An 11,598-nucleotide genomic window follows, 5' to 3' on the forward strand; every position below is an offset into this window, starting at 1 on the left:
CCATACTTTCCCCATCTCGACGTAAAGAAAAAGAAAACTGACAAGAGTTTTGCATCATGGTACGATGCTGATGTGTGTTGATCAGTCGACGAGTGGAGAGGTACAGAGTAGCCGTGGCAGCACAAAAAAGAGAGTGATGACGGGTCGGGTTAGGGTTCCCCGTGTGCCGAGTGTGCAAAAGGTTGGGGAAACAGCTGGGCGGTGACGCTAGCGCACGGCCGTTGCAGGTGGTTGTCGCAGCAACGCCCCGCCAAACAAACAGAGCAGGGTGTTATGGAGCCCACTGACCACTAGCGAACCGCAGTTTTGCCCTCGTCTTGGGAAAGATTGCCATGCTGTTCGTGGGCCGTGGCACCCGTGGGTCTTTCAACTACGACGAAGCAACTGTAACTGCACTGCACTGCACTGCTGAAATGTTACCCATCTCCGTACTTCGGGAATGACGCCTTGATTCAGCAAGTCCCACGTCCCAAGACTGTCCCAGGCTGTCCCAGACTGTCCCGATTTGTTCGTGCCCTTCCCAATTCAACCTTTCTCGAAGGAGACGCATCCCTGTTGGAGGGCCATTTCTACCTGACGGGGGGGCCAATCTTTACTCTCTCTTCCGCTCCACCAAAGAAAGAAAAGAAAGAACCGGGGCTGGAGGGAGATGCGAAAACAACGATCAAGATGATTGTGTCCGAAAACCTGCGTACGGCGTCGCTGTACATCAACAACCAGCTACTGTCTAGAGGCCTGCTGCGCGATGGCCAGAACATCGACTTTACCAACCCGGGGGAGAGCGAGGAGGAGATGGGCGAGACCATGAGCCGGATCATGTCGGTGGTGAATGACTTGATTTTGCGCCGCGATGTCAGTTTTTATACCCAATTCCCGCCACTTCTCTAAGACATCGGCGTACTGACAGAAACCAACACAGCGCGATGCAGAGCACCGTGAATCTCTCTCCGCTACTCTCCGCACGCTGCGCGCCGAGTCCCTCCGACAAGCCAACGACATCCAGCGCCTGCAAGAAAAGAACGCAGAGGCCCAGCGCAAAGCCGGCCTGAGCGACGCTGCCGAAACTGCTCTGAGAGCGCACATCAAGACGGCCGAGGCGACGATTCACCGCCTCAAAGAAGAGGCTGCGAGGACGAAGTTGCTGGCCGCCCAAACACGATCTGCCTGCGCCACAGAGGTCCGCAAGAGGGACCGCCAGATTGAGGGGCTGAAAAAGGCGGTAACAGAAGCGGCTAGAGCGAGAGGCGCTAGCAAGAGCCCAGGTGTCACTTCCATTACGGTGGTTGGCGATATCGGCACCGATGAACAGGGCAACCCATTGCCTCCCACGCCCACGACGACGGCCAGTAGCAGTGATGGGTATGATCTCCGTCAGGAAACAAACTCGTTCCTCGCTGAATTGGCCAAGGGACTGAGCGAAGAGAATGAGGGGCTTCTGACTCTAATCAGGAGGACGACGGAACAGTTGAAGGACATGAGCGGCTGGGACGCTGGAATGGTGGACGATGACAGGTATGCTCTGTCGTTGCCCACCGGTTACGATGACATGGCCGCTGAGATTGAGGCTGTCCTTGAACATCTGAGGACGATCCTTACCAACCCATCGTTTGTGCCGATTGAGGAAGTGGTGGTGAGAGAAGATGAAATCAACAGGCTGCGCGACGGGTGGGAGAAGATGGAGACGCGATGGAAAGAGGCGGTCCATCTCATTGATGGCTGGCGGAGGAGAATGCAGGCCAGTGGGCGGCCCGTTAATGTGGAGGAGCTCAAGATGGGCCTGCGCCTTAGCCCGGTCAAGGTTCAAAACGTGGAAGAGACGGCTCAAGGTGGGCTAGGACTGCAATTGGAATCTGTCCATGAGGGCCATGAGAGTTATCATCATGATCAAGTTGACTGCCAGGACGAGGACGAGGGTCCTTTGGAGTTGGTGCCTGAGGGTGGCATGGAGGAACAGGACGACAGCGATACTTCGAGTGTCTTTGAAGACCAGCAGATTGATATGGACGAGTTGGATGTTGAGGAGCCTAACGTTGAGATCCTTCAGCAGTCGGTCGTGATGCCCTCGCCTCCCGTCGCTCCGGCCCCCCAGCCCAGTCCGTTGCGCGAACATTTTTCGGCCGGAAACAAGGGTGGAAGAGACGGCCCCAATTTGAGGAGACGTCCAAAGTTTGCCGAGGAAGGCGTCCGGAGCCGACCCCTTTCTGAAGAATCGCCGTTACCACCTCCCCATGCCGACAGACCCCAGCAATCACCATCCAAGAAGCCGCTATTATCAGTACGGACCGTGCCTTCTGAGGAAACTGGCACGGCTGCGCAACCGCCTTCCGCGGCCGTCTCTACACCTGATACATCTATCTCTCTGGACAGCGTCTCGTTGCCCAAGGCCGCCGCGGCGGAACCGAAGAGTGCAGTCACGAAAAAGTCAGCGCCAACGCCCCCACCGCATGCGACAAGACCAATCAAGAAGCCATCTCCTGCCCCGAGACCAGTAAGGGAAACACGAAAACCTCCATCTCGGCAACAAGAGCGGGAAGAGAAGAAAACTAGTACTACCAGCACCACCACTACCCGACAGCAGCAACAGGAAAGCGAAGCCAGGCAGAAAAAGGTCACTTCCCGGCCCCCCGTAACACGTCCCACCAGACCACCCATCACCCGTGGACGCTCAGAGACCCGCAAAGGGGACAGCGATACCTCCAAGCCCTCCAAGCCAACCGCCCGCAACACCTCCGCTACCTCGACCACCTCTACCCGATCCGCGCCAGTCTCATCGAGCTCCAAGACCTCTATCCCGCCCCAGCCAGAACCAGCGCCCGGAAAATCCCCTCGCCGCGTGAACTCTCGCCTTCCCCTCCCACGTAACGCTGGCAGCAGCGGAAGTAATAATTCCGCCTGCGCAGCTGGTACCGCCACTAATAACGCCCCGGTATTGCAACCCCCTCAGTCTCCAACACAAGCTCAGCAATCCCCTCTTTCCATGGCGACCATTCAAGCCAAGCTTGCCGCTTCGGAACGCGATGCTGATGCGGCCCACGTGAGAGCCAAACTCAAGGCAGCAAGGAAGGGCATCCACCTCCCCGGTCCCGGCTCAGGTCGGGTTACAGCAGAGAATAGCATGCCCAACACACCTACCGAAACAATGTCGACCAAGAGTATGAGATCGGAGCAGAGCGACTACATTCAGTATCAGCCTGAGCAGTACGACGATGGTGAGGATGAGCTCGGCTTCTCGGCTGTCCAGCCTCATCAGGTCATCCATGCAGAGAAGCCACGCAAACGGGAGAGGAATTATGGAGAAGCTGTGACGGCACGGAAGACAAGCGACAAGGTGGCAAGCCGGAGAAGGAGTACTTTGAATCCATGGGAGCTGGAGACGTTGATAAAGGGTGGAAATGCTGAGTAGTTGGGACGGGTAGTGAAAGAAATTGGATATGGATTGGAAAGGCAGGAACAGGGAGGCAATAGTTGTTGGGAGTTGAAGGAGCTGCGGAGTTGGAAAGTGTTGGACTGTTGGAATTTTGGAGTGGAGTTCATCCCCTTTCATCCTGGAAGGCATTTTCATGACGGGTTTTTTTCGTTTTCATATCTTTTCATATCATTACATCGCATTCCCTTCACATCATCAGCCTCCTACCACCAATCCCCCCCAGGTCCATCGTTTATATTAGGTATATACACCCTCCCACATCACGTACAAACACTGCCATCACTTTTTTTCATCATGCATTGGGAGAGTTTCTGGAAATTCGGTTACACATCACATCATACATCACACACACGTGTCCCCAAACTTATCTACCTTATCTTAATCAGCGCTCGCTTTCCCCGTCTTGACTGTTCAGTTGGGTTTCTATTCATGTTTCGTGGCAGGCTTTTCGTTCTGAAATGTGTGTTGTTGCATGGTTGGATCTGGTGTTCATCTCATGTCTTCGTTGTTGCTGCATTTTGTATTTGCATCCTCTCACTTTGCAAGTATGCTTGCCCCATAATCATTGTCAAAGGAAAGGAGTATCTGGAATTTTGGAGAGTCTTGTGCGAGTTTGGAAAGTACTACATAGTGCTATACCCCCCCTACACCCCCCTATTTAATAAAAGAATATCCATAGTTTTCAGTCTTGACTCTTGTTTTGTATGTGACTGTGCTGGGTAAGATGCTTGGGTAACTTATGACACAGTGGTATTGTTCAACCCACAGGAAATATCTGATGGCTTAGTCGTTCAGTTGGCAAGACAAAAGAAAGATAATCCCATCCAGAGGATGGTGAGGATGTAAACGACAACCCAGTCCTTGGTACTGGGAGACAACGGTGCCAAGACTTGGTGATGGAGTCAAGTGGACCCCCAAAAAGAGCCAAAAACATACAACACCGAGGATTCCCCAGTGGTCACCCACCTGAGTACTGGTTCGGCCCTCAGCTGTTTGACTAGGGGAGAGCGGACGGGATCCCGTATTTTCAGCTGGATATGGTCGTATGTAATGGTTGTTGTTGATTCTTTGGCCTATATGTGAAGAGGTTTAGCCTAGCTGGGAAGCTGAGCCCATGATTGCAGCTTCCCGTGTTATTACGACCCAGTGATCACTCCTGCCGTTGGTGGTGGATATGGGGATGTGCTTTCATTGGGAAGGTGCCACCTGCTCAAAGAAAACGGCATAAGAGACAAGGAAGGGACGACGATGACTTGTCTATCTGGAGTTGTTACTCTGACTTTCCATCCCCCTTTACCTTTTACCACATTACCACATTACCACATTACCACATTACCCCTTTCCAGTCTTTCGCCTTTTGTTAGTCCTAAAAATCGGTTGACAGGAGTCTCGAGGTGATCGGGCATCGTTTCGTCGTGTTCAAGTCGGGTCGGTAGTCCAAGATTTCCAAGATTTCCCCCATAGAGCCTTTCCTTGCCTTTGAATCCTCCCTCACACATGATGCCTCCTTCAAGTTGAGAACCACATCGCGTCCTGTCGTCCATATCCGCCGTGAATACCCACCTGGGCCCCTTCCCTCCTCACCCTTTCCCACTCCCCTGATTCCCCAACGCTCTTGCTTGGCACCTTGCCAACTGCCCATTACCAAGACTCTCTCCTTCTAGTCTGCGCTTCCTCTCTGATCCTTCTCGAAGTTGAGTGGGTACCTAGTCGGATCGGGGTGTGAAGGATCCTCTTTCAGTCAGTTCTCGCGATTAGTCATGGCAGCCAATCTCCCCATACTGTATCATATCGACCTCTCACTCGTCCTCCCACTCAGTCAAATGTCTTTTTGATCCTCATGCTTCTCCATTGCTCTCTGCCGTTGCGAATCCCTGCTTGTGATTATGTTGTCGTCGATTTCGATCTTGTGAGCTTTATTCTTTCGAGTCCCAGGCTTGAGGTCCTTCTCTCGTTATCCTGTCAGGCATCGTTACTCGGGTGTGGTCGATGCCGAGGCCGATATCAAAGGCCATCCTATTGTGGTGTTGTCAAGTGTTGATGTTGCCTTCACGTTGCCATAGTTGTGCCTTAACCGCCCAGATCGTCCCATCATCCATCAAACGTCGAAGTCCATGCCCGTCATAACCAAAATAATCGAGGGAAGGGACCATCTCTTCTACAATCGGGGTTGTTGTCCTCTTCAACAAGAAATGATGGACAGGAGAAGAGGGAAGCAGAGAGAAGGGGGCCGACGAGGGGACCAAGGGGGGGGGGGGTGGACAGTATGATATACAGATACTTCATCCTGATGCGAGATCGGGGAGGAAGAAGAGGGGATGATATGCGTACTTGCGCGTACCTTGCCCAGCCCAGGTGTGGGCGGGTGTGCTTCACGAGCCCTCCTTGCTGTCCTCTCCCCCTTTCATCTGACACCTGTCTGTCAAGTGAAACTTGTCGTTTCGTCCGGTTTCTGTCAGATGTCATGTTATGTATGCCACCCTCCTGAACAGCGGTCATGCTCATAGATACCCGACTCTTGTTGTTTCGTCCAATGATAAGCTGATGTTCGGTTTTATATCCATGGAATCGTTCATCTGGGGCGTTGGTGGCGGCCAGAGGGCGGTTGTACAAGGAGTATGGGGGCTTGATGGCGTAGTTGGGATCGTCTTGATACCTACTCACAGAGCAACATCGCAATCCCCGTCCGGTGATGGCGGCGGCGATTCCATATCAATATCTTCTTGTTTTTTTCCATATCCCTCGCCTTCTCGCGGCGTCGGCCATCGGTTCTTTCGGCCACCGACTTTTTATTCCGTGTGCTGTCGTGTGTCTGCAGCATACAAAGACGGGACGAAACGAACGTGCATGGTGGCCAACGACACAAGAACAAGCCTCTTGACGCAACGTACAGCGAAGAAAACACTATACGGGAAGAAGAATCCAGAGTTGATGTAACGTGTGATGAGGAGTTGAAGGAAAGAGATGAGGACTTACACCGCCGTCATACGGCACCGCAACTCCCTGTCATGATGGAAAACCGTTAACCATAGGGTTCCCTTCCCGTTCACCCATCGTCAGACAGCATTTTCAAAATGAAGATAGATGGCCAGAATGCAGCTCAACCCGGAGACTCAATGACTCGAATATCTGGCTCGCTCTTCCCCCCCAAGTCCTCCGAGATAGGTACCCATTCTCGGACTTCTCAGGGACACCACCGGAGGTAAGCAAAAGCATGTCTCTCTTCCTCCCTTGAGACGGAACACGGGGAAGCCGTGTGCTTGACACATGTCAAAAGACGTCAAGGATCTGTCAAGCAAAAAGCAGAACGTTCCATGTACCCTATTTCTGCCCTTGGCCTTTGGTCTCGCGCACCTTTTGATTCCCTATAGCAGTCTCAATGATACCTTCTGATCCCTTATAGCAATCTCATTGATATTAAATAGATGCCTCAAAACGTCAGAGCCCTGCAAAAGTGAAAAGGCTTCAAAATACCCTCTAGAATGGTGATGACTGGTAGCCAGGAAGCAGATAGACTGATGTTACCCATCACTGCCATCCAAGCCCACTTTCTTTTCTGCATGATGTACCAACAACGATCATAACCACTTTTCGTGCGGCTTGGACAATGTCATGACATCTCACGGCACAAGGGGGCACTGGAAACGAGACTCTACTTTCGGAATCGCCTCGCCCTTTCCCCATCAATGGCCGATCGGATTGGCTGGCGCCGTCAACAGACGCCTCTTTTTGTACGTACGGGCTTCCCACAAGCTAAATCTGGTCCGAGCAGTATTGCATATCCGGTCTTGCGTATGATACGCCCCAGCTTGTTGATATTTCGGCACCGAGCCGTCTTTCTGCCCCAACCCACAAGGCCCTCGAGGGGAATATCTATCAGGCAATCATGGTGTGCTAGAACCAGTGGACACCAGTTGAGCCTCCCTCAACTCAAATCGACATTCTAGAAACACAAAACTTCCGGCGCCGGCAACAAAGCTAACCGAACGTTGAAAATGGCCGACAATTACTGGATCTCCGATGATTAAAAGAACAAGGGGAGACTTGTAATACCGCCTGTGGTGAGAGTCTACCCTGGCTTCATGACCACACATGAATGGTTAATTTTTCGGATATCGGGGTTCCTCCGAGAAAAGGCAAGTGCCAAAACAGTCATTGAAATGGCTAATGGTCGCGGCTTTGACCGATCCAAAACTCAAGACCCACGTGCTGGAGGATCAACACACTTCGGGTGTCCGTGATATGCTGGACCTCCGCGAGGCGTGATAAGCTCCGGGCATAGATAAAAAAAGAGAAGGGGACCTCGGCCATAGGATTTTGATGTTTCCCAAACCATTGTACACATCACTTGACATTTGACAATGATGCTTTGTCGGCAGATGAGAATGAAGCTGTGCGTCTCGGTCAATAAGTGTTCGGTGGTGAGCCATGCCCGAGATCAGCCGGCTACGACGTGCTGCCTTGTCCAATCAACCTGCCGACCACAACATGAAGAACCGAAGCCAAGGCACTCCTTCTTTTTCGACGAGCTCTCGAGACTGCCGCCCCGTTGAAGCCATCACCTCAGTTGTCAACTCGACAATAAAAGCGCCGAATCCATGCTAAACACCCTCCTGTTCAGTGCCGAGACGATCTCCCGCACCATGATTACGACGCTAGATCAGCCAGATCGTCCAATGTGACATGGGGCGAACCAATCGGCTGCAGCATGGCAGGGCAGACGATAAAAGCCGTTGGTGTTTTCCAACCGTCAGAAGATTACCTAGCATTGGAATCGGAGAAGCAAGACACTACAACGGCTACTAGATGTCTTGTTTGTCGGGAGTTGGTTGCTGTGTCAGCATCTTCCGCTCTTCTTTAGCTGGCGAGTTTTGAACAGGAAATGATGGAAGACAAATGGCGACGACATTGAAATGGTGTAACTCGCACCCGCACTCTGACGTGTTCTCGAATACCCCCCCTCGCGGCTTCCTTTCAAGAAAGAGGTGGGTGGGTGAGTGGAGGAGGGGAGGACGTTGTGGCAGGAGCCATCCATCATGCCTACGGAAGGCACATCGGGTAAGGTAGGTACGTCTCTTACTCTCTTGCATTCTTACACAAACACAAACACACAGACCACAGCAGATCACCAGAGATCAACCAACCAAGAGAAACGCCGCTCCCGCCCTGAGACCTCGAGTCTCATCAAGCCAGCCTCTGAGCCTTCGGGATGTCCAAGACACCAGAGAGACCTGGTCCACTCAAAAGCTTCCGACTGTCTCAGACCAGCAGATTGGTGCACGGGGACGGTGAGCGCTGCCCGTCTCCCTTGCTCACCGATGAAGTCACATCTGCCTATCAAGGCATCAATAAGATTTCTCGCCAACCTGTTGAGGAGGTCACCGCCCATTCTCCCTTCCGGGCCATCGTCATGCCGGCGGCCCCGGAGTGCTAGAATGACCGGCATAGAATCGGGCGCCTCGTATGATTCGTGATGGTGGACTTGGTATACAAACTTCAGCCCGGTTCAGTCATCAAACAAAAGAGATCGCCCCGCCAGGCGCCAACATGGCCAACAAATGCGGGGGGCTATCGCCGGCTTGGTCCCCCGCTCGGCGTCTCCTCGTGACCGAGCCACAGCAGCTCGCTAACAGCTCAGCGGCGCCATCCAGCCCTGTGCTTGCCGTGGAGCTCGAAAGCGATATCCAACACGAGTCCCGGGACCAAGAATATCCATATCTGGAAAAGGGCCAGGATCATGGCGCGCCCCAATTGGCCCGGTCATGAAGGCCGTGGCGCGGCTTGGTGACTGGTTGGGCTTGATGGCGTTTGTGGTGCAAAGCATATTCTTGGTGCCTCCCAAGGTCCAAGGTGCTCTCTCTCTCGACATTTTGTTGAGAGAACCCAACGGTCACAATCAATCAATGCAATACTCGCAAGTCGCCAAGGTGTCGGGCGACAAGCAAGAGACTAATGCTCTTGAACCAAATCAGCCTATCAAACGGACACTTTACGATCAACAGCCGCCCACCCCGCCAGCGCCGGGAACTGGAGCCTTCATCAACAAGCTTATTTTTAGCGGACTCGCAATATGCTCGTAATTGGGCCCTCTAAATCACCATATGGTTCAAGATATTCCCGCATGTGCGGAGACGAAGCTTTACGCGGGCTCGCACGACATCATCCTCTTCCCCTGACCCTGGTTCTGACTCTGGCTGGCCCCTGGCGAACCTCTGAGACAAGCATCATCTAGCAGAGAACCTAGAGGGAACATGACTAAATGACAGTCGAGAAAGAGTCACAAGATGACCGAATCCAGCAATCTTACCAAAGTGACCCCTTGGGGAGATGAAGAGCTTTGTTACTTGAAGTGGTCATGTTGTTGGAGGCTGCGGTGGGGTAATCATGGAGTTGGGGCAGCCTTAACCCTGATGGCCAGGGGTCAACCCCAGATTCACAGGGGGGGCTCGTTCGGGTTAGCCTATGCTCGCAGCTCAGTGGAGCTCCCAGCAGTGGGGGTTGTGCTGATCTGTCCAGGGACAAGGCTTATTCACAAAAAGCTTGCTTGCACCCCGTCATGCAGTATTCTCAAGCTTTTCGAGGCCGTCGATATTGAGGGCCTCATCTATTTTCCAGCACCTGCCACGGAAACTAAACCAGGTTGCGGGATGAGATGTCGCTTCACACTATACAAAGTTCCCAAATGTTGATATGGCCATATCAAGCCGCCTTTTTGTGCCGCAGAACCGAGCTGCTTCTCCCTGGCTTCCAGGTCCCGAATACGCAGCAAAAGTATTTGTCAAGCAGTAGCAAGCAGTAGATTTCACAATTCAACGAGCAACCTTCACCCTCAGCTATCGACAACTCTGGTCGGTGGCACCGACAGTCTGACTTGGCTTCGCCAACCGTTGTGTCGGCCAAACCTAGATTGAACCCCCAACATGCACAATGACTCGTGCCCGCATGTGTTCTCTACGAACTAACTGGACAACTTCTTGGAACGGCTATTCCGTCTTTCCCTGGCCGCGACGGGTAACGGGCGTGAGAGTGACTTCCCTAGTCGGTCATATCAGATGCGGGCGGGAGAGGCAGCAAATGCAGGGTGTTATGAACGGATGAAGAGGAGGGGGGTGGACCAGCCGCCCTTGGGCCGCGCTTAACAGCCAGATGCAGCGGCTGGCAGCTCCAGCTCACGGCGTGACCGTATCAATGCCGATGATGTGGGTTGGTCTCCCACCTGGACCTTTGATACAACACCGAACCTTGCATGCGCTTAGTATCCATTCCCATCGACGTTGGAGAACTGGCAAATTGGCATTGATACCCTCTTCACACCGTCCGGCCGCCGCGCCCCTTCTTCCGCTGCCTCATCCACCCTTTGCTCTCGCTGGCGCCGAATTGTGCCTGAGAGACAGCCACCTCACCCACCTCATCCACCTCACGAACTCGCCAACAGTCGTCATCGATGCCATGCCTGGGCAGCCAGCCACTGGCTGATCAACGACGTCGTACTCAGCGACGATTCAGTCCCGAGACGATGTCTTCGGGTCCCACGGTGCGGGCCTTGTCCTTCGTCAATGGAACCCTTCTAGCACCCAGGTCGAACCCCTCTCTCGCCTGCTCCCCTTGTTTACTTGGCAGCGTTGCACTCCCGGCGGGCTTACCCTCATCTTGCTGCCCTCGAAACCCTTACAATTTCAGCCCGTCGGCCGACTGGCCAATTTGCGCTGTAGTCTTCCTCTTCTTCCGGGACTCAAGGGCAACTTGTGCATGTATACACCTGAGATCACCAGCGCGTGCTGTGCTGCCATGCTGGCAGGTTTCACTCCCTGGGGAGCGCTGCTTTTGCCCTTTCTGCAGGCAGTGATATTCTTCTGTCTGACCTGTGGCGCCGTGGTATCACTGTCTCTGACCCTTTCGTTCTTTCTTGTGTCCCAGAAGCTGTCTCTCGTTGCTGGACGCGAGAGGTGCCCGCCTTTCTGACCGCTCCTCGACTGCTGTCTACACGGCATCATTTTCATCCAAGGTGGTGAAGTAGATTAGTGGCTCGCACCGTCGATACCACAAACGTCACCCCATCTCTTTTATACTCTGCACTACCGCACGACCATACTTCATCGGGAACAGTGTTATCTGGCCTTGCCCCCTTTGCCGTGGACCTGTTTTAGACAACCAGGCGACAGGAAGACGCG

General features: G+C 53.3%; 3 protein-coding genes across 3 annotated transcripts; 2 read left to right on the forward strand and 1 right to left on the reverse strand.

The window, feature by feature from the left end:
- The first annotated feature begins 337 nt into the window (after positions 1–337).
- On the forward strand, positions 338–4,112 carry QC761_200480 (uncharacterized protein). Its single transcript, XM_062875771.1, has 2 exons — positions 338–852; positions 920–4,112. The coding sequence occupies exons 1-2, from the start codon at positions 670–672 to the stop codon at positions 3,401–3,403; spliced, it is 2,667 nt and encodes an 888-aa protein (XP_062734286.1). The 5' UTR covers positions 338–669; the 3' UTR covers positions 3,404–4,112.
- Positions 4,113–5,399: 1,287 nt separating this feature from the next.
- Positions 5,400–5,522, reverse strand: QC761_200483 (uncharacterized protein; the record flags this gene model as incomplete). Its single annotated transcript, XM_062875772.1, has 1 exon — positions 5,400–5,522. The coding sequence occupies one exon, from the start codon at positions 5,520–5,522 to the stop codon at positions 5,400–5,402; it is 123 nt and encodes a 40-aa protein (XP_062734287.1).
- A 2,941-nt stretch (positions 5,523–8,463) lies between these two features.
- QC761_0031240 (uncharacterized protein) lies at positions 8,464–8,719 on the forward strand (the record flags this gene model as incomplete). Its single annotated transcript, XM_062872260.1, has 2 exons — positions 8,464–8,490; positions 8,549–8,719. 2 exons carry the CDS (start codon positions 8,464–8,466, stop codon positions 8,717–8,719), a joined length of 198 nt encoding a protein of 65 aa, XP_062734288.1.
- Between the last annotated feature and the right edge of the window lie 2,879 nt (positions 8,720–11,598).

The sequence above is a fragment of the Podospora bellae-mahoneyi genome, chromosome 2, assembly GCF_035222275.1.
Source record: "Podospora bellae-mahoneyi strain CBS 112042 chromosome 2, whole genome shotgun sequence".
In the NCBI taxonomy this organism is placed as follows: Eukaryota; Fungi; Ascomycota; class Sordariomycetes; order Sordariales; family Podosporaceae; genus Podospora; species Podospora bellae-mahoneyi.

Bases quoted from the DNA above. Each gene is read 5' to 3' on its own strand.
- QC761_200480 (XM_062875771.1), top strand. From the start codon at position 670: ATGATTGTGTCCGAAAACCTGCGTACGGCGTCGCTGTACATCAACAAC. The intron at 853-919 runs GTCAGTTTTTAT...AAACCAACACAG, and splicing joins ACTTGATTTTGCGCCGCGAT to CGCGATGCAGAGCACCGTGA.